General features: G+C 38.2%; 1 protein-coding gene across 1 annotated transcript in view; it reads right to left on the bottom strand.

Moving 5' to 3' along the window:
- Positions 1-24,274, bottom strand: part of LOC149228537 (serine/threonine-protein kinase STY46-like) — a 452,429-nt gene that overhangs the window by 206,914 nt on the left and 221,241 nt on the right. Inside the window, exons 12-14 of the mRNA XM_089380800.1 lie at positions 17,568-17,671; positions 17,102-17,221; positions 15,222-15,276 (exon numbers count right to left, since the gene is read on the bottom strand). Of these exons, the coding sequence (XP_089236926.1) occupies positions 15,222-15,276; positions 17,102-17,221; positions 17,568-17,671 (279 nt within the window). The remainder of the gene's footprint in view (positions 1-15,221; positions 15,277-17,101; positions 17,222-17,567; positions 17,672-24,274) is intronic.

Below are 24,274 nucleotides of genomic sequence, written 5' to 3'. Positions count from 1 at the left end.
ATACTCCCAAGACGCTCCCTAATGTTAATGTTAAATTCTTAAAGTAAAAGGATGAACATGAAAGATGAAATTTTAACACTACCATGAAATGACTCGAGATGTTTGAGGGTGGTTCCATCCTCATCGGACTTCATATGGAAAAAATATAATTTCATCCCATTCAAACTTAAACAGACTTAACAGTTTTCAGGATTTCAGGATCAACGGGAATGTGGCATTTCATTAGATTATATCACATATGAGGGTATGTGATTGGCATTTAATCAAGAGCACCAAGCCCTATATGTACCCCAATGTTAGTGGTGTTGATTGTTGAACTCCTTTGTCATGGCCTTAGCAAAAATGTACCCTTCACTCAAGTCAAAATCATTGATCATGCATGTTAAGCTCTTTCTACCATATTTTAAGGCTTGGATTAGGCAGTTTGATCAAAATTGGGCAATGTTGACTTATGTCCATAGAGAATCAAGGTAGAGGCAAAGGCTAGACAAGAGGAGAAGAATCTAGATTCTAGATGCTTGATGCTCGAATAATTAATTATTGATGTACTATGGATGCCATTTCTATCTTGATTTGTGTACAACTATGCATATTTTCATACCTTCTGCAACTAATTTGGCATTCTAGATGTTTTTTTGAATATAAATGCAATGATATATATAGACACTTCCGGGACACTCCGCTTCCAAGGATTTTTGGAAAATGACGCTTTTGACGCTTTGCTTCCAAATTCCAAAAAACACACCCGCTGCATCCCTGCTTCATGCAACATTGGTGTTGATTCAAAGTTTTAAATTGTTGTATTTTCTATGCATTCTCTAAGGGTTATTTTCCATGGTAAACAAGCCCTAATTTTCCTTAGTAATAGAAAAGTGAAGGAGAATTTGTTGGGCAATTTTTTGTAGCTATTGTGACTCTTTTTCTGTTTTTAATTCCACTACAAAATTACTAAGTTAAAATAGTAGTGTATTTATTTTCAGCAGTTTTCAAAAAAGATTTAAATAGTAGTGTATTTATTTTCAGCAGTTTTCAAAAAAGATTTTTACTGGGTGAAATATTTTCTAGGTATAAAATAAATTGGTAAAACAGATCTGGTATTAAAAATTAAAAAAATTATAATTATAATATCTTATAGATCATGTTTGATGAGTCAAAGATTTTAAACTAATATTATAAATTCTTGAACTAGTCATCGAAATAATAATCTAACCCTCTAATGTGAGTCAAAAACCCAGGGCATATATGTAGAAGAGAGATACAGCAAATAATAATAAAATGTTTCTCAAGGGAAATGAGCCCTAGGAAGTGGTGCAAGGGAGTTGTAACCACCTCCCAAAATAGCAGTAGTCGCTCTCAACAAGTGTGCCCTCCAAGAGAAGACAAAACCCCAACCTAACAATGAAATGTCTCCAAAATGAATGTAGTCAACCAAGCGAGGCATACCACTCTCAAGAAAGTAAGTGACCAAGTGAATGGAATAGAATAACAATATATATGTCATGAATACTCCCTCAAAATCTAGGAATATGTGAAGAATCTCCTCAAGATAGGAAACGTGTCGAGTACCAAGTCAAATATCCTCTTCAAGGCTAAAACGTGATATGAACAAAAACAATTCAAACCTGAATCTGATCATCTAGTGGAGTGTACCATGTAAAATAGCATGTCTATAGTGAAAAATAACTTAATAAGGTTGAAGTGGGCATGAAGAGAGAGTGAATGCATAGCTAACCCTCAAAGGACATGTACTTTCCACAAACTCCTCACCATGTGTATCAAATGAAGTAAATGACTAATCTAAATGAAGTAAGTGGATGTAGGGACTTTGAAAATTTGCCCAATCTGATTTTTTCACTTCATTTCTATGAGGTCACCTATCTATCACAGAACTTTCAGCCTGAGGGCTGAACTTAAGTATTCAGAATATATTTGCAAATATCTCACATGTATTCACTAATATTCTAGGCGAGTTCAGTAGATAAACATCGAAAATACTAAAAAATTAGATATACACAACATCCCTCAGGGCATGATATAATCAAGTATCAGATCTGAAAATTGCATTCATTAACATCAGAAATATAACGGCATGTTGTAACTTGTGACATTACAAACATGAAATTTAACCTAAGACTGCCAAATCAGCCAATATTTCAGCATTGCTATTACAATAAATCAGCATATTCAAACAGCCAAGAAATTTGCTCAAAAAATTGTTAGGATTTCTGAACCCAGCACCCGGTATTTGATTGCCAACAATTATTAACTGAACAAACACACAGCCAGATTCCTAACACAAAATAATATAGCGGAAGCAAAAAAGATTACTCAATCTTAATGACGCACATAAACAGATTTATGCCCAAACAACAGTTCTTCATTAATAAATTAATCGAGGAACTTACTTGGGCTCCCCGTCTTGGGATAATGGCGCAACTGAGGAAATACAAAACTGATCACCAGTTTGATTGCACTCTCTCAAACCCAGTGTTGAAGAATCTAGGGCAAATGTAGTTAATGTGATTCTTCTTTTCATGATAACTATTTGTGAGGTGTTTTTCAATTTTCCTTCTTATTCCAATCTTCACTTATTATTATTATAGTGTGTCTTCGTTAGTTCATCAAATAGCTACCAAAACAAAGAGACAAGAACACAAGATGTTGGCATTCTGCTAGGGCCAAAACCTCTCCTTCTTGGAGAGGAAAGCCCGACCAAAATTCTTCTTATAGAGATTCCAATTGACGAATACCAAGACCATGACCCTTGACCTACTAGGCCACTCCAAGACCAAGACACCAATCCTCTTCTTATTGTTGAGATCATCATCATCATTACTGCTTCACCGAGATAATCATCATAATACCACAGAGGTCCTTAGTTGCACCATTGCCTGCTTCATCATCATGTCAACGAGGTGAGCTGCACTGAGAACTTGATCATGACCTTCACCATTTCCTGCTTCATCATTATGTCAATGAGGTTGTGACTGTCTAGAATGTCGAGAATGTATGTGCTACAATGTGATTCGAGTTCACCTTCATGACTGTGATTTCATCCTTCATTTAGATCAATACCGAGGAGGAGACTGTGACTTCATCCTTCATTTAGATCAATACCAAGGAGGAGACTGTGATTTATGGAGACTGTAATTACCTTGCACTGTGATTTGTGCCGAGGAGGAGAACCTATAGTTATTTACTGTCATTATCACTGAGATCACAGATATGTCCGAGATCTTGTACCCATCTAAGTCTTGTACCTCTATCCTTATCTAAAGTCAATTATCCAAGATCTCAGAGCTCCTGTACCTTCATCCAAAATCTTAGAGACATCCGAGATTCTTGTTTTCTGGGGTGACCTCAGCGGGCTATTTATAGTAGTTTGGTCTTTGTAAGTAAGCCGACATGTCACCTTGAATTGTTGTGTCTCTTTATTGAGCTGACATAACATTAATATTCATTCTGAGGCCCATTTAGTTGTTCTCTTCATCGTTTTGCAAGCAGACTTCTTCGTGCTCGTCTTTGGAGGATTGTGCTTGTCTTGGAGGGTTGTTCTAGACTTGTATACATTTTACATAGGCTCATGAAGAGCTCCTTATTCATGACTTTGACTCTTTGACCTTAAATCTAAATCCTAAGGCTCTCAATGGGAGCCATCTATAAAAATAAACTTCTTGCTCATGAAACCCATGCAGCAAGGAATAATAAATTTATTTTCTTGTTTTACAAAAATCATAATTAGAATGTCATGAAAACCGAACCTAGTTACATTTTCATCAACACCCAACACATGCTCACTAAGAAGCATCTCTCAATATTGTGCTATTGTTGTGTCTTAGCTCCTCACCTTAGGCTCAATTTATAACTTTCCTAAGATAATATTGATGGCCAAAATTAGCTCGGCGATTTAACTAAAGATAAGTTACTTTACTTTAGTTAATTATCCTATCTTTAGCTTTCTCTACTTTAATTCAAGTACACGCCATAAATTTAGCTTTCTTTACAAGCACATCTCATGCATGTCACATGCAACACATTCGCATGTGTGAAACTCACTTGCACACTTTGCATGTTGCATGCAAGCTCCTAAAGAAGCAAATCAAGGTCTTTCTAGTCAAGAGACAAGACTGGAAGTACATTCCGAGCTACAAAACACAACACTAACTCTTAGTGAGGGAGGTACTTTTGGAAGAACCTCCTCCACTTGGATCTGTCTCCAACACCACCACGTTATCCGCTACTGTAGTTGCTCCCTCTGAACTAGAAGACTTCCCTGCTACCTACTTTGGAATCTAATCTAAGGACCTGTTCCTTTCAACCATGCTCTTAGGATCCTGCTCTTGAGCGTCTAACACTGTCATATCATACCAGCTAAGGCTACTGGCAGTAGCTGAAGAATCACTCTTCCTTGTCATCTGCTCCCTCTCAACAACTGACATTGATTCTATATCCAAGATCCCCTCAAATATACCCATAGGTTGTCCCAGCAACCTATTGGAAAATCAAGGCATTTGAAGATTAATATTGATTTTCCTTACTTGATAATTACTTGTGATATTTGTTGGCATTTTATTATTATGTTTTACTTCTTCATCAAGCAATTATCAAAACATGAAGATCACAAAACACAAAGAACACAAGATATAGGCTCCATGCCATGGCAAAACCCGAACAATCCTTTTCTTATAGCATCAAATCAAAATGAGACCTCCAAGACCCAAAGACCAAATGCAAGACTTCCTCAAGCCCCAAGTCAACCCTCTAAATGATCTTCTCCAAATAAGATGATGTCTACCAAGGTCAACGAAAGTCAACTTCTTCACAATTTGCTTCAGTCAAAATCTCGGTCTTGCAATTTTAGGTTTGCACTTCACCCTGCAACTTCGGCCCCTGCAACTCTCACAGAAAATCTTAATTTGTTCACACGTGTGGATAAAAATATATATTTTTGGTCTTCTTCCTTTGCTTTGACTTTCTCCTTGTTTCTAGACTCTTTCTCTCTAGATCTTCTTCTTCTTTTATTGCAGATCGAATGTGTGTAATATGTGCTTCAATAGGTCGAAGTCTCTGGCTATATATACATCTTTCAAGAGGTCGAATAGTCTCACACTGGGTTGATTTCCTTTGGCAGGGTTTACTTGCTCTTAGGAGTCCAAATTCACATTATAGACTAAAAATAATGTTTCTTGATACAAATTGACCAAAAGAGTCTTTTACATATGACAATAATTCTTTTGACTCGTGACAAACCCTAGGAGCTTGAAATGCATGCTTGACCTAGAAGGCCATTAAATGGAGCATGAAACCCATGCTTAAATAAAAAATAAAAAATCCTCTTTTACATAAAAATACAAATTGAGACAAGAATGAACATTGAACCTAGTTACTTTTCCAGCACAACCTATATGACTGCCAAGCACTATAGTTGCATCCAAGGTCACTCCCTTTCAATATAAAATCACTTGTCCATCCTGAAACAAAACTCTATATCCAGCATCCTCCAAGGCTGATACTGAGAGCACGTATACCATCAAAACCTGGAACAAATAACATCCCTGTCACCTCCAAAAATCCTCCTAACTCTAGCACCCCCCCCCCTTCGCTCTCGTTCCCAATTCACGCTCTGAGCAGGAGCGACTCTAGAGCGCCTCAGGAGCGCGCTCCCTAAAAAGAAACGCTCCTTGCCTTTTCTGGAGCGTTTAGTCTTTTTTGCAAATCGTTTTTTGCAGTAATATTCCAAATGCAATTTTTTTCAAAGAAACAAATAAGTTTTAAGTGGGGCAACCTAATGATCAAGCCTATGGCCCTAGTATTGATATGCGATTCATGGTAATGTTATAAGTAAAACTGACATTCTCCTTAATCTTCATTTTCATCCTTTTACTTAAATTTTTAACATTACCATGAAATGACTCGGGGTGTTTGAGAGTGGTTCCAACCTCATTGGATTTCATATGGAGAAAGTAGAATTTTAGATTTCATTCAAAATCCAGTAGACTTATCAGTTTTTCAGGATTTCATGATTGGCGGGATTGCAATGTTTCCATCGGATCTTGTCATGTATTAGGGTATGGAACTCGTATTTAATCAAAAGCACCAATCCCTTTATTTACCTTGATGTTAGTGACATTGGTTGTCGAACTCCTCTATCATGACCCTCCTAAAAATGTACGCATCACTCAAACAAAATCTTGACTTGACAAGCTATGCATTTTCTATCTTATGTTAATGCTTAGAGGGTGATATTAATGACAAAGATCCCTATACAGATCCAAAGGTAATGACAAAGATACCTCTGGATATTAATGCTTAGAGGGTGATATTAATGACAAAGATCCTGATTTTCCAACAAGACTAAATTAGACATTTCTCATGGTGGAAAGAGGCCCAAGCATTAGCAATAGATAATAGATTTACTTGTCTTTTCTAGTTTCTAGTAGTTTTTATAACTATTGACTCTTTCATATTTATTATGATATTTTTTGTAAACAATATATGACAATTTAAGTTTGAAGTTTGAAGTTGGCAATTATAACTCATTAGTAATGAATTATGAATATGATGCTTTATGAAAGTTGAAAGTTGTTTCATTTCATTCCATTTTATAGCATTTCATTTCATGTTAGATATTATTTGTTGTAATGGTTACACTTAGCTTACAAGTACAACTTTGGTGATCAATGATGATAAATGTTATATATTGAATTTTGAAAGCTTGAAACTTTAAGATTGATGAATCATGAGACTCAATATGTTGTATGTTACTATGTTACTATTGCTAATTTTAGGTATGTTCTATGCTTAGAGCAATTTATTTCAATTTTCACAATTAGCTCCATATCTTTTCCAGATTAGCAATCACATCAACATTAAAGTACACTGCAGATAGAACATTAACATAAATCGCAGAAGACAAGCCAAGACAAGAGGACACAAGATATGGCGCTAGCCAGGGACAAACCCCAATGTGGGGAAACCCTTGATAAATTCTTCTTCTATGTTCTTCAATAGTTCAGCAGAGAGAGAGATAGTACATATACATCAGAAGTCAACACTTTGACTTGACAAGATAAGAGCAGAGATCTTCACCATGAAGATGACATAATGAGGTTGCAGATCTGATGACAAGGACTGCAGATCTAAACTTAGGTGATGGCATATTTCTTCAAGGTGATCCCATCACCATACTGCATCCAACCATGCTGCATCCAATCATGCTGCATCTTCCAGAATGCTGTCCTTTTCCTGCAGTACTAGTTGTCACTGCTATATGAGCTGGTGCATCAAACTTCAGTTCTCATCCTTGATACAGTCATGATCCAAGTTGAGGTTTCAGTACTGCCATACTTGCAAGACTGATTTGTGCAACCCTTAACACAATCTATGTTGTTGGCTATGGCCTGTGGCCTAGCCCAGCAACAAGTAAGGTCTACACACAGTACCCAGCTATCTTTATCCTTGAACAGCAATGTCTTCCAATCTTCTCCTGAGAGATCTTCTTAGACAGACTTGATTTACCTTCTCTCTGAGGCTGCACCAGACACAGTCACTTGATGCATAACGTGGTGACTGGTTAGGGTATTTCTTCATTGTAGTTCTGCCCCTCAAGAACAATGTCAACATGCCCAAAACAGATCTCAAATGAGTCACGTTGTCACCTACAACAATGTGGCATAAGGACATATCCTTTAAGTTGTCTTTCCTTACAGCGTCTTAAGGTACCCTCAATTCCTATGTATAGAAGCCTCCCCTTTGCTACGTGTGAGTGCCTTTTCTTGCTGCATATAGACCTCTTGGATTGTGACCAGACAGCGTATAGATTAGATGACTTTCAGACCTGTGGCAAGGGCTCTTTTAGAGCTTCCTTAGACAACAGATGGAAGGTCCCATATATATCTCCTTGCTGCGTAAGCAAGTCTCCTCTAGGACTGTGTATAGATCCTCTTTCTGACTACGGATAAGGAGTCTCTTTCTTGCTATGTATAGGGTCAACAGACAGCGGCTTCAGGCCTTCATTTAGGGCCTATATTAGCCCTCCTCTCACCTGCGGATTGAGCCTCTTGAGACAGCATATAGAGGCTTATTTATGCTACTTATAAGTCTCCTCTTTTCTGCGTGTAGATCTCCTCATAAGCCTGTGGCTTACTACGGCTAGGGCATCATCTTTAGGCTAGCGTATACTCTTAGTGTCTCTCCTTCACCAAAACCCAAAGACGTGGAGAGGAGGAGATCACATGAAGAGTATGTGTGACAAATGACTTCAAGTCCTCTTCTATTTATACTAAAAACATAGAGGTTGAATAGACATGACTATTGGGCTTCTGAGCCTACATAAGTAGCTGGCCAACTTGACAATTTGTCCATAATCAAAATAAATTCATATCTTCATACTTATCGAAATCGGATGATCTTTAGATCAATCCTACACCTCTCAATGAGAGGGATCCGAGAAAAATACAGTGTGCCACGAGGACTCGCCCCCACCCCTAGGGGTCTAGTTTCCTAGTTCCCCCGTGCTTTGGGGACTTGGGGACGAGAAGGGGTCGTTTCCCCACGCTCCCAAAAAACAGGGTACGCGGGGGGACGTGCCAGGGGGACGTTTCCTTGTGCTGAGGGGTCGTTTCCGAAAAGGGGGTCGTGAGGGGTCGTGGGGGGTCGTGGGGGGTCGAGGGGGGACGTGGGGGGTCGAGGGGCCCAATTTTTTTAAATAAACTTTTGTTTATAATTAAAATTTAACATTAGTTTTAATACTTTAGGGTTTCAATTTGTTTTCTTATAAATTTAATTCATTATTCGCCCTAGCCCCTCACTCCATTTGCAAGACGCTCCTAGTTCCTCTGCAACAGAGAGGAATTGGTCCACATATAGCTTCATCCACTCTATCAAGAGGAACAAGCTTACCTCTAAAAGAGCGGAGAAGTTAGTTGTTGTGCACAGTGCCCTACATCTTGAGCATAGGAAGACACCTGAGTATTTGAAGGGACTAGCAACACGATGGGATGTTGATCCAGAGGATGATGCACAGGTAGATATGGAGGAGAGACTTGATGAGAGATAGATGGGGTTGGTTGGTGTGCCACTTAGCATGTTTGAGAATGCTAGTGATTCAAATTCAGATGGTGATATGGTTGATCCTTATTTATTCATGCAGTAGCTAGATGCAGAGACTAGCAGGGCATTACCTTGAGGCTTGAGCAAAATTATGCTCGTTTATCTTTCGATATGTTGATGTTCTTATGTTATTCTGACTCTATAAAATTTTGACTCTTGATGTATCAGACTTGACTTTTATAATTTTATGTCAATATTCATTGTTCAGTATTCAATGTTCATAGTAGGAAGTGGAACATCAATATGGTTTAAACTTTAATCATAATGTATGATGTATGATTATAAATTAGAATTTTAAATTTATATGATATTAAATAATGATATTCATATCAACGATCATGCTTTGCAGCTTTTCAATTCAAACCCAATTGTCATAGTGGACTCAATTTATAAATCATATTTTATATGTATAAGCTTTTAAGACCTTGACGTCCCCCCACATTTCCTAAAAATTGGCGGGGAGCTTTTGCATAGGCCGCTCCTGCGTATCCTCGCTCCCTCGCCCCCTCGTCCCGGAACCTTGGTGGAACATTGGAAAAACATTAGCTGCCATAAATAAGATGACACACACGGAGTTTGGCCCTAGTTGCCAATTTTAACACTTGTGGACGTGGTTGATGAAGATTATAACTTCTAGATGATTGTTGTTATATGGTTCAATCTATGTTTTTTATATCTAATTCATCATTCTACATGTTTTTGTTGACATATATGCATCAAAATATAAATAATATATATATATATATAACGCTTCGGGATTCACTCCCAAACCAGGAGCTTCTGAAAATGTTGCTCCCGCTCCCAAGTAAACTTGGTCCCACTACACACACTACAATTTGAGCCTCTCTAAAATATTGCAGAACACTAACCTCCTTCCTGTCATGTGACTAGACGCTCTACTGTCCACTAGCCATAACCCATTGTCCTCATACACAACAATACTATTGTCAGAAACACAGGCAACTAGAGAAAAATCATTTTTCAAATTTCTCCGTAAAGTCATCAATCTCAGTTGATGTTGATGCAGCCACCTGATCCTCCTTCTTCTTCTTCTTGTATGGACACTGGCTCGCATAGTGACTAGTCTTGTGACACGCAAAGCACTTTACTTTGCTCATGTCCTTCACGGAAGCAGATCCCCCACTTCCCTTTACTTTACTTTTGCCCTTTACAGCAAGAGAAAAATTCTCCTCATCATCCTTACCATCATGTTGGCCTACAATTTTGGAACGTCTCCTTATCTCTTCCTGTATGAAATCATCCCATAATCTATCCCAACTGGGTAGATTTTCCCGTGTGACGATCCCATCAACAAAGACATCCCATTTTGGAGGAAAGCCACTCAAGGTTGATCTGACCAACTCTTCACTATCAATAGTTTCCCCCATTGTTGCCAAGTCATCTCTAATCTGAATGATCCTGGTTAGGTATGAAGCAATTATGTCAGTTTTAGACATCTTGGTGGTTCTCAGTTTCTCCTTCAACACCATCTTTCTATTTTGGTTTGTACTATGGTATAACATGGTTAAGAATGCCCACATCTCAAAGGCGTACTTCTTCCCTGTCACATGAGGTATAATATGGTTTTTAATGGAGTCCAAGATTTTTCTATTAGCCTTCACATTCTTCCTATTAAACTCAGCGAACTTAGTAGGATTTATGGGAATTTGGGCGGCCTTCTCCATGATGTCCGACAACTCCTGCTCCTCAAATAACAGAACAGTCTGCTCCTTCCATGGGCTAAAATTTCCTACCCCATCCAACCTATCCTCGTAACATATCCCATTAGTCATTTCAAACCCCACTGGCCTACAATAACTCTCTCAGTTGTTGTAGTCTGCAAACACCCTCGACCACACCCTGTCCAGCAAGGCAGTTTACTTGCCCTGCGACCTTTTCCATTGGCAGCTGCAAGCTGTCTGCTGGTAGACCCCACAGCTGCTTTTGGCTGTGCCAGTCTTTTGCAACTTCGTGAGTTCACCCGCCTATGTCCATTATTTTCCAAATTGGTCCCAACCCTTGTGCCCTTGCCCTAGGTCGTTGACCTTGTTCAGTCATTGTTCCATGTGATCCATCATCACCACACCAACAGGCGACCTCGACTTTCTTTGTTGGTTGATGCACATACACCCACGATTGTCTTTCTACAGGATTCTAACTCACGGGCCACGACACACCCGTAGCTGTCCAAACCTTCGTTGTGCATGCATTGTGCCCAATCCTTTGATTTTTTGTTGGTTGTGTATTGTGCCTGTGCCCAGTTCACCTACACGACTATCACATTGTCACCTTTGTGAGCACCTCGACGCCTTTCTCTCATCCTTGGGCTCTTTCGCCCGCCTCTGCAGTGCGCACTACGACCTCTTGTTTATTTGTCTCAACGATTATTCTCTTGTCAACTGCCTGTTGGTTGTTCCGGCCGGATCATGCTCAGCCACCCAACTTCTTAATCATCGCTGCCAGTGGTGCCCGACTCTCGACGACTAGTCCGTTGTCCCTCATGCTAGTGCTAGACCATGGTGCCATTGTTGTTGGTCGATTGGTCGACCAGTGGTGGCTTTGTAGACAGTCGCCACCACAGTCGCTCACCTATTTTATTTTTTATTTTTCATTTATTTTTTTCCTTAAAAAATTGGCCCTTTTTATTACGGGAAAATTTTTTTGCTCGTAAAAAATTTCCACCTATAAAAAGATTCCTCTCGACCCAAAAAAAGTTTCGCCACCTTAAAAAAAATCCGTTCATATGATCCCAGCCAACCTGGGCCCGGTCATCCAATATGAACTAAGTCCTATAATTTCGAGATCAATTCAGAGTAGGTGCTTTGATACCATGTTAGAATTTATGAACCCAGCATCCGGTATTCGATTCCCAACAATTATTAACGAAATGAATACACGGACAAATTCCTAAAAAAAAATATAGTGGAAGCAAAAAAGATTACTCGATTGAATCACACACATAAACCGATTTTTGCCCAAACAACTGTTCATTAATAAATTAATCATGGGTTCTTGTCCTAGGATAATGGACCAACTAAGAAAATACAATATTGATCACCAACCTCACTGCACTCTCTCAGACCCAACACACGCTCACTGAGAAGCCTCTCTCAATCTTGTGCTACTATTGTGTCTTAGCTCCTAACCTTGGGCTCGATTTATAACTTTCCTAAGCTCATATTGACAACCAAAATTAGCTCATCAAGTTAACTGAAGTGACTTTACCTTAGTTAATTATCGTATCTTTAGCTTTCTCTACTTTAACTCAAGTACAAGTCATAAATTTAGCTTGTTTTACATGTACATCTCATGCATGTCACATGCAACACATTTGCATGTTTGCATGTCGCATGCAACACATTCGCATGCATGCAACTCACATGCACACTTTGCAGGTCACATGCAAACTCCTAAATAAGAAAATCAAGGTCTTTCTAGTCAAGACACAAGACTAGAAGTACCTTCCGAGCTACAAAACTCAACAAAATTCATGAAAATCAGATTTGTAACAAGAAAAATTATGACAGCAATGGTACAACTCATTATTACCACAATATGAAGATAAAGTACAATACCTCAATCTTGCCGAAGATGGTACATCATATTCCTCTTTATCCCAAGCAATGACTTCTCCAAAGTTTCCCAAACCCTAGCTCGGGCATCCACATTAACACAAGCCCCAACGAACAACAATAAGGCCTACCAAGGCATACAATGAAGCTATACTAGGCTCTCCAAGAGCTCAACAACAAACTAGCATCACACCAACTATCGAAGGATTACATCCACATTTGCATCTCATATATAGTATTGTTGTGTGTGGGGGAGGGGGTGGCGTGCAAGTGCGGGGGGAAGCCAACAATAAGACATGGACCACGTCCATAAGTAAACCTAAAGCTAAGTTAACCACAAAACCTCAAGTGGAGCACTATACTCAGCATGAATGTCATATGCCACAATAAAGTTTGTACATTGTACCACCCCCAAGGTGGAAAACCCTCTAAATCTAGGTGTCTACATGTCAAACATGCCTCTCAACAAGATGGCGCATCCACCAACCATGGCTCATCAACTCAAGCATTATGTGCGAGGTGCCTCCAATGTTCCTAGGTCTCCATTCCCAACCTCCATATGCTTCATGCCCTTCTTCAAAGTGGTTACCCCATGTCTCCCAAGGCCCATCCTCTTCAACAAGTGTTCCATTGTAGATAATGTCAAACTGCTATGCGTGCTAACAACCACATCAAAAAGTGTGCCTCCCTAGCATTGATCCTAAGGAAGTAAAACTCCAAATATAACGTTTTAAGCTCACCAATTGTAAGTTGGCCAAAATACAACAAAGGGGCTAGGGGGCCACAAGCCCTCCACATCACATGAAGTGCTCCCCTAGTTACATGAAAACACTTTCAGAGCAAACAAAACCAAAAAATGGCCTTAAATAATTCCTTGCTTAACTGTGTATTGGTGAGGAAGTTTGATGGGTCAAGTGTCTTTTGGAGATTTTACACACCAATATTGTTGTTGACAAGGAAAGCAAGTGAAATACGGGAACAAGAGGAGAAAGGTTGAAAGCCTTGGAGACATAGGGAAATGAGAAGCCACATTGTGGAATGAAAGCTATGATTTTTGCATATTCACCGTATGAGGCAGTTTAACCAATGGGAAGAACAATGGACATTGGCTTTAGAATAACAAGGTTGTGGGTTTGTTGGAAACCCTTGTAGCATGGGAGAAAAGGCCGTGGAAGGCCATTGCATCTGGAAAGCAGACTTGCACTATTGGTCCAAGTCATGGATTGCAGCATGCATTGCTCAGAAGAAGTGATGGAATGCTAAATTTCAATTGTTTTAAAGGTTCACATTTAGTTTAACTATATTTAAATGTGATTCCAGTTCCTGTTCTTTGTCTTTGGAACATAAAACCTTGGTATGGAGAGAGTGGATACAAGTCATGACCTTAGGTAATTACAAGGGAGATTAAATAGCCTTTCAATGGTTTTTGTATCTTTGGAGCACTTGTCTAAGAGGAAGTGTTGAAAAATGGCACCCCCCATACTCCAACCTATGTTAATAAATTTTGATTTAGTGATTAATGTTGTGGTATGAAAAGGGTATAAGCCGCAAGATTTTTATTTTATGGTAATATAAGGGGCTGGACTCCGCTATAGTTCCAGAGGATTGTATAAATATGTATTAAATACATGTAATAAAACAGACTCTTCATGGGTATAAATTCGCATAAGTCACAATCTTTTCTCTCTCTCCCAATTACTCTCTTTCAAGCCGTGATGGTAGTTCTCAGAAATTTTAACAGGATGGATGAAATAGAAATGTCAGTTTGACCAATCATGTCCAAGATATAAATGTTATTCCACAAGTGATGGCAAATAAAAATTTAGTTTCCTTGGAAAAATATAAATTTAGCAAAGGGGTGTTTTAGAATGAAAGCCAACTACCCTGAATAGGTGATATGACTATCCATTCTGATTCAGCTTACCCTGTCCTAGTCAAGCAATTGATTTTATGTCCAGCTAGAAAGCATTAGCAGGCTAAGTACATAGAGGCAAAACACATGGAATAAAAATTGACAACTTTATTATATCTGACTCAATCATGCCTCAAATATATTCAGATATGCTGAAAGATCGGTATTAAATTTAATGATGCATAGAATGATAATAATGAAAATTTGTGCAGAAGAAACAAGAAGGAAAGAACAAACCTGATTTCTAAGAGAGATATTTGGGGGAATCAAGTAAATACAGATGTCAGTACATACTGAAACTCTAAGATAGAGAGCAGTTCCACATGCCCAAGATAAAAATCACATAAAATGTTGCACACTATTGGATGAGATTCTGATTATGTTAAATTCCTTAATGGGAGGTGATGGAGATATATGAATAAATCTTTAATCATGAACATTCTCCATGGCATGATTGCAGTCATTCCATATTTTAGCTTAAGGTCATCCATATATAATTTGATAACCAGGACATACAAAGCAACATAATATATGGTAATGAGAAGTATAAATATCAAGAAATGACATATCATTGATGCGAAAATTGAAAAGAATACAACAATTTGAATATATCAAAACTGGCATACCTGGCTAAGAAGTTTAGGCTTGTCATCTGATGAAAATGTAATCTCGTGCATGGGCCTGTGAAAAACTTGGACCAACAGCCCAAGAGTAAAGAAAAGAACATCAGAATGGGTAGATAGCAAACCATGCCATTTAACTTAAGGTACATCAGCATCTGCCAAACTACATGAAAATACATATTAAACATTGCCTCAAACATTTGACAATTCTAGGACGAACTAGGATATATTAGTGTAGTCCACAAAATCATATAGATGAGATGAATGCAAAGATCTTCTGGATATTTGTTTCACATCATCAATCAAAAAAATACAATAATATTCAACAAGGATACCACACCAAAGTTCTTCCAGTACTCTTCAATAGCTCCAACAAGAAATTATGAGGATCAGACTCAAAGCATTAAATTTGAATGAACTAACAAAACAGAGGCTCCCACAGTTCTTTTTGGGTCTGATAATCCCAAATTTTAGCAACAAAGGGATGAACTCCTTTACAATAACATTTTTTTCCTTGAGATGGTTGTTGGCTATAAAGTTACCACATAGGGGTATCTATTTTGTCAAATTCACCAAGAACTTGAATTTAGTCTCATCTGTAAATTGGCCGTATTAACACAGCAGCATGCTCTTAGAAGAGGATTGAACCCAAGTCTCTGTATAGAAAGTTCATTTTATTTACCACTTAACCACAAGCTGCCTTGCATGGGAGGTTGCAACAGTGTCCAAAAGGGCAAAAAAATAGTAAGAGAACAATACTGTGAAACATCAATCATTACACTAATTAGGCCTGCATTCAATCTACAGCCAGGTTACAAATATTTTATTTACAAAAAACTTTACACATCTCATCCTTTTATTATAATGTATAGTGCATTAGGAATGGTTATGTGCTTTTCAAACAAACTATGTTTATGCAAAACTCTGGGATAATTATTTTGATAAAGCAAATGAAGGAAAGCAATGCTATTAATACCTTTACGCATAAATTCAGTATAACACTTCTCAGTATAAATTTCTACGAAAACATAAACTAGTATATACATATAGATAGATATTGGATACACATAGAAATGCGCACACAAAAAAAATCAGATCCAATTAAGTCACATGTAAAATAATTAAATCATTGCACTTCAATTAATTTGTACATTGCCCAGGTCCACGGGGTCTTAGATAGACGGTGATCGGATGCTGTGTTAAGGCATTCCTAGATGTTAAGTCACTGGTTCAATTCCCCGCCCTATTCAGGTGTTATTCTTGTACATGACCATGATGTAACCTGACCATTGCGGAACTTGACAAACAAAAAAATGCACATTGCCCATGGGGGTATAGCTCCCTTGCTAAAGCAGTTAAAAAGTGCTATGTAAAATATTATGAGGTCCTTGGCTCAACACCCCCCCCCCCCCCGATTTACCCATATCTGTGTTAGGGGCAGTGTGGTGCGACTAGTGATTAGAGTGGTACCAGACAAAATCAACCCCATATAATGCAAGTAAGAGACCACCCCAGTTGCTGATTCCACTAGTCACAAAATAAATAAATAAAAATTCTACATTTTTGGGAAGAATTTGGTGCCTTGAAGGACTGCATTGGTTATGCCATGCTAACCAAGACCATTTATAGTGATGTACTAACAATCATGAATATTACCATACCCAGCCAGTAACTCCAAATAAATTAACAATGCAAATATACTTCTTACATTGTACAATATAGCAATATAAGAAGACAGTCATAACAAAAGTTATCAATGCAAAATAATAAAATTTACAGGAGGGTGTTTCAATCTATAAATGCACACTCTTTCAGGCTTGCTCCTCTTACAATAATAGTTCAGGAAAAATGAATTCCAACCAACTAAGTGAACAGGCTAGTACCTTGCAAAGATGCGATCACCATTTGTCTCAGTATCACCACCACCATAAGACTGCTTGTTAGCTTCTAAAGCAAGAGCTTCAAGATTAGGAGATGAACCAAATGCAGGAGGTGGATGAGCACTGAAAATTCAAGAAAGTTTCTTAGGAAGCAAAATAAATAGGAATTGAATAGCATTACAGACGCAAAGATTTATAACGAGCCCAAATGAACAAGACAAAAAGAACTATCAACAAATGAATAGAAGACAACAATTCAACACTTTCTCAAAGGTTCAGAAAAGCAGCAAATAAAGGGTTTTGATGTATAAGAATATCATAACAAAAAAGTTGCAAGAGGATAATACTAACTAATAAGAGATCTCCGTCAATGTCAGCACCCAAAAACATATACAGTAACCACATATTGATCCTGTAAATCTGGTGCATCAAACTACATTTTCTAAAAGATTTAGAGGTCCAATCATACCTGGGCCATGGAATGGCATGACTTGTAACACTATATGTATCCTCCCCCTTCGGAGATTCTGATGGAGACAAATCAGGAGACCTTCCTCCAGTGGCAGGTAAAACCTATATAATAGGAAAAGCAATTGCAAAATTTATCCCATTCTTTAATACGGAAATTCTTTAGACACGTAAACAGATTAAAGTTATTTCTTAAGACCAGAGCATAATAAAACCATTTCCATTGAATCTGTTAAATGGATGTCTCTAGATACAACTGCATTTAAAGACACCACTAGTAATTCAGACAATGTTAAAACTAATTAACCAGAGCTTAGCTGCAACCTTAATTCAGTGTAATAGAAGACCTCAAGAAAAAAGTACCAAGCAATCTAACTAAAACTAGTATCAAGCACTGTATTAGAAAATAAATTACCCGCATTCATGATCTTAACCCAATGTTTTAAGACTCCGACTCCGACTCCGACTTGGCCGAGGATAGACTCCGACTCCGACTCCGAAACGGTAATGACTCGGCCGGCTCGATTTCAATGACTCGGTCGTTGTAAAAAATACATTAAATATTTATTTTTTTTATAAAAAAACATAATTTTAAAGATTTTAAACATAATTTTAGAGATTTTCGTTCATGTTTCCAAACACACCTACAACTGGAGTCCTTGCTGGCTGTGAGACTGAGGATGGTGGATTGGGATCTGCATTCAACTGAACAGCATGTTCAAGTTCAATTGATGTCTCGATATCTAAATCTAAATCAAGATCAAACTCTGCTGGACGACTCTCCACTACCCAATCTCATGTTGGATCAATGTCTTCCAACACAATGGGATCTGAATCAGGTCTTTTGTTCAGCAAATGGTTTCGTCTGAGCTGGAGGTTGTATTGGACATAAACTAGATCATTTAACCGTTTTTGATCCAAACGGTTTCTCTTCTTTGTGTTACTTGGGAGCAGGAGCGAAAATGGGAGCGGGAGCGACATTTTCAGAAGCTCCTGGTTTGGGAGCGAATCCCAGAGGAGTTCGACAACCAATGTCACTAACATCAAGGTACATAGAGGGATTGGTGCTCTTGATTAAATAAGAGTTCCATACCCTAATACATGACAAAATTCAATGGAAACATTGAAATCCTCCAATCCTGAAATCCTGAAAAACTGATAAGTCTGCTAGATTTTGAATGAAATCTAAAATTCTACTTTCTCCATATGAAATCCAATGAGGCCGAAACCACTCTCAAACATCCTGAGTCATTTCATGGTAATGTTAAAAATTTAAGTAAAAGGATGAAAATGAAGATTAAGGAGAATGTCACTTTTACTTTAAGAATTTAACATTACCATGAAATTTGAATAGCATATCAATAGTAGAGAGAATTTGAGTGTGTTAAATAGGGTTTGGGAGGGGGAATGGACCCCAAATGACATTTAGCAAATTCATATAACACCTTGGAGTCCAAACCAATCAGAAATCACCTTAAAAATCCATTAAAAAAATATTAAATTGCTGTTTAACGTGTTCTGGGCCAGCTTTTTGTGACTCGGCCGAGTCATAACAGAAACGGCCGAGTTGGCCGAGTCAGCCATGACTCGGCCGAGTCATGACTGACTCAGCCAAACGTACCGTTTCAAAGGCCGAGTCATGGCTGAGGGTATCGGCTCGGATCAACTCGGCCGTTTCGGTATCGAAACGGCCATTTTTTAAAACAATGTCTTAACCTTAGCAATGTACTTAAGCAGATTGATCTAGCATAAAATGTCTGACTATAGCAAATGAATACTTATCTGAAATACAGAGTCAAATTGAGAAAAGACAATTAAAAAGTAAATATTGCATCTCTCTCTATTTGACTGATAAATTTTCAAAACAAACTCCAAAAATACATTTTCTTTGACACAAAAAACTTCTTGCAAACATGACAAACTAAGTCACATGACACGAGGACACGAGACACCGAGGACACGTAAATACGAGTATTCAATACGAAACGCAGCGACCTGGAAACAGGACACGGGGGACACGTTTTATATATATTTAATCATATATATATATATATATATACCAAAATATAGTTTTTTATCCATATTAAATTGCAGGTTGCAGCTTATCTAATCAAATTAAAATATAATTACTTCTCAAAGTTCATAGTTCACTTTAAAAAAAAAAATAGAATCAAAATTTACTATTTAGAAATTAGAATGTGATATGCTTGGTCTTGATTCTTGAATATTCAATGTTCATTGTTCATGTACAACTTACAAGCACATAAGAAAATAACTAAAGTATAATCCTATTGATTTCCTCTACCCCTCTTGCGAGAAAATGCCACAGCTTTCCCTTTCCCTCTAGATGTAGATGCTGGTGCTGGTGGAGTTGGCAGTGGAGTTTGCTATGCTCTAGAAGCTGAAGAACTAGAAGTAGGAGCTATAGGAGGTAGACCACGCCCTCTACTGGTGGCAAGGGTAGCCCGGGTAGGTGGTGTCACCTGAAAACATTACAATCTCCCAATCCTGAAATCCTGAAAAACTGATAAGTCTGTTGCATTTTGAATGAAATCTAAAATTCTACTTTCTCCATATGAAATCCAATGAGGCCGGAACCACTCTCAAACATCCTAAGTCATTTCATGGTACTGTTAAAAACTTAAAAATTTAAGTAAAAGGATGAAAATGAAAATTAAGGAGAATGTCACTTTTACTTTAAGAATTTAACATTACCATGAATCGCATATCAATACTAGGGCCTAGACTTGATCATTAACCTGCCCCACTCAAAAATTATTTGTTTCTTTCAAAAAAAAATGCAGCTTAAGCAGGCAACGTTTTCTATCAACGGAATACACGTTTTCCAGATGCAGGACACGATGAAAACCGACGAATACGTTTTACATTTTACAGGACATGATGAAAAACGTTTTCGACGCGTTTTAGGGTTGTTTTCGTGTCCGACACGTAAAATACGGGACACAGGACCTTGGAGGACGTGTCCTGTGACTTAGATGACAAATGAAAACTCCCATCTTTGAGAAGGCTTGATGTTACAAGAACAGTGTTTCCAGCCGGAAACCACAGCACAACAAGGCAGCTTTTATAGATAATATTAGTGTGCAAAAGAAATCCCCAACATAGACCTAGGGGTGTAACTTGAGGGATAGCATGCCTTCTAGTCCACCCTAGTAGGTAAAGAGTTGTGACTATTGTTATATAAATAATAATAATAACAATAACAAAAATACATAAAGTTGAACTATGTCATAAACGAAGGACCATGGTTTTGGGGAAGGGCAGGTCTCTTCGTCCATCCATGGTTTCCAGCTTTTGATGCCACAACAATGATGGTTACAAAGATACCAGTATGGATAAGGTTGCACAATCTCCCGCTTCCTTTTTGGCGCCATCAAGTTTTAGAAGGCATTGGAAATTCATTGGGGAGATTTCTAAAGATGGATCAAGAAAGAATGGACAAAGGTATCTTTACTTTTGCCCACATCTACGTGGAGATAGACCTAAGCAAAGGCCTACCAGATCGCATCCATCTGACTCATCAAGATTTCAAGTGGACACAGTGGCTAGACTTGAAAATGCTGCATTTAGGTGTTGGATCTGCCATCAAACAGGGCACCTGCAAAACTCATGCCCTCAAGCGAAAAAAAGAACAAAGAAAATATCGCAAAAGCAAAAGCCAAAGGGATGACAATTTTCAGATCCGCCTTCTTCAGATGACGAAGATGAAGAAATGGATGAGTCTTCAACAACCAGAAGCACAGAATCAACAAGGCTCCCAAGTGGAGGAGGGAGAAGAGAAGCAGAAGGATTCTGCTAAACATGCCGAAAAAGCCACTGATTTAGTAGTGATCCAAACTCCAAGAAATCAGCATGAGGAAAACAACAACATCCAAGGAGCAGCAGAGATCATAGTAGCAGAGCAGCAAAAGGCGGTCATACCCTTTCAAAAGGAAGTAGGGGGCATAAAGCGAACCCATACATCTGAGAGTTTGGATTCAGACAAAGAAGTTCCCCCAAAGGTGGAAGGAAGCCAATTGGAAATAGTATCAGCCGCTCCCAATCAAGGAGTTTGGAGAAAGGTGGAAAAAATGAAAGGAAAAAAGGGGAAACTAACTGACTATTATCACACTTAACCCAATTTTATGTAATTTTTGTTTTTTGTTTTTTTCACTTTTTGTGTATTGGCCAAAAGGCTGATCTGATCAAACCCCTTCAGGCATCTGCAAAATGTAATTTTGTTCCTTGGTTTTCAGGTTGAATAAAATTACGATTTTTCTTCGGAAAAAAAAAAAAATAATAATAATAATAATAATAATACATAAAGTAGAAATGGATTTCACCAAATAGCATGGGTTACCAAAACCATGGGCTTGTAAGCCACCAACGATAAAAGTAACTAATGACCGTAAAAATAATAAATTAAAATATAATAATAAAGCAGAAGAATAATAAGCTATGACTTTTTGTTAAAAAGCACTATATGCTATATCTATAGCCAAGGTCCTCTCAATGTAAAGCATATGTAGCATATGTTAACATTCAGTTTGTTCACACACACACACATATATAATTAATTTTGATCTAAATAGAGTCAAATTAATAAGATTGGTATCAAAGTGAGGTTTTTGGACATCAAGTTAAATGGCGATACATTCTACCATTACCATTTTATAGATATTGATATGATGGATAGAAAGACTATGATTTCCATTCTTTATGAAGTAAGGAATACACTAAGTGATGCACTCATTGATACGATAAATAAAACATCTGAAAAATGCAAATATGAAAGACACATTGATCAGAAAGATGATGACCAAAGTGAGATCAATGTGTGCATTATTGACGTTTGTAGCATCGGACAAGAACTTCCACACAAGTTTAGCGTCAAATGTGTGGAAGTCATCCAAAAAAGGTCATTTCTACTTTGTAATTCACTTATTAAAGTGAGAAGTCTTTTATTAGTCAGTTGATTAATGTCTCATAAAATGTAAAGTATTTACATCAATGATTTAGATGTAATCTCCACCATCAATTTGGATTTAAATTTTAATGTCAATTGTCAAAATCATTCAGAAATTTAACATCGGAAACTTTTCCCAAGAAACCCCAACTGGGGAAAACCTGCAAACATGTGTGTTCTTACAATGCTAAGCAAAATCTTCAAAAATTGATTACAAGTATAAGGGAAAACTTTCCTTCACACTGCTAACCCACAACACAACTGGTCCACGCACTTCTCTCCTACTTGGCCTGCTTGTGTCCGCAAATGTACGGACTCCTACACAGTTGCATGTGACCCTGGCTGAAGTGTACGTTGGCTGGAAAATACTCTGAGGTTGCTTGGCCTCTCTTTTTGCCCTAGTGCATTGATCTAAAACCCCTAGGCGTTGAACTAAACACCCTTCTCTCTACTGAGCTGAACACACAAGTTGTCTAGTGCATAATGATCCAAGTCTACGTCCTTTTCCCTCCTTTGAAGTCGACCTGGGCCCGCCATCTCCACGAATCGCTGATATTAAATCTCAATGGATGGTTGGGGTCGTTTCACTTTTTGACTATAGGACAATTAAAATTTTCCTAAGTCAAAATAAAGAATAAAGTATAAATTGCACCTTAGGCCCACCTGTTTCACTTTTTGACTATAGGACAATTAAAATTTTCCTAAGTCAAAATAAAGAATAAAGTATAAATTGCACCTTAGGCCCACCTGTGGGTCCCTCTGCCAAATTTAGTGCACCTCTAAATTTAGCTGAACCCTTCCTCCTCTAACTCCATTTAACACTCCCTCTTAGAGAGGAAGGTGTTTTGTACTACACCCAATTTATCTCTAAAGTAGACAAATTTGCCCCTTGCCAATGCCTTGGTCAGAATATCAGCTATCTGCTCCTTTGTAGGCATGTATTGGAGTCTGACTTTACCCCTTTGAACACAATCTTTGATATGGTGGTATCAGATCTCGATGTGCTTGGAGTGGTCATGAAACACTGGATTTTCAAAGAGCTTGATGCAACTCTAATTATCACAGTGTATGACTGTGGGCTCCAACTTTTGACCAAACAACCCAACAAGTAGCTTACTCAACCATATGGCCTCGCAAGTTGTCAAGCTGGTAGCCATGTACTCGACCTCAATTGAGCTAGGTGCCATTGATCTCTGCTTCTTGCTGAACCAGAAAATACTTGTTGATCCAACACTGAAGGTACAACATGAAGTGCTCTTCCTGTCTATTGAACCCCCTACCCAATCTGCACCTATGAAGCCCTAAAGCCTCACACCATCAACCTATATGTACAACAACCCATAATCTATTGTGCCCTTGAGATAGCTCAACACGTGTTTGGTAGCAACCCAATGCACTCAACCATGAATTGGCTCAACTAGTTGACTGTGAAGAAAATGTTTGGTCGTGTGTGCACCAGATACATCAACAACTCTATGAGTTGCTTAAAGTGTGGGATCAACTCACTCTGCTCTGGTAGCATCCACCTTCCTCTAGTTTGTGACTAGAGACGTGGTCATGGGCCTGCACTCCTACATGTGGAACCTTTTCAAGATCTCCTGCATGTACCTTCCCTGTCCCAAGAAGATCTCCCCATCACCCTGCCATACCTCCAGCCCAAGGAAATAGTGCATCAGCCCTATATCCTTCATCTCAAACTCCTCTGCAAGATCTCTCTTGTAGCCACTAATGAGATTCTCATC

This window comes from Pinus tabuliformis, chromosome J (genome assembly GCF_031772625.1).
Source record: "Pinus tabuliformis cultivar Carrire ecotype Pingquan chromosome J, CPIR1, whole genome shotgun sequence".
Lineage (NCBI taxonomy): Eukaryota > Viridiplantae > Streptophyta > Pinopsida > Pinales > Pinaceae > Pinus > Pinus tabuliformis.
Note: the sequence above shows the minus strand (reverse complement) of the source record. Positions and strands in the feature narration are given on the sequence as shown.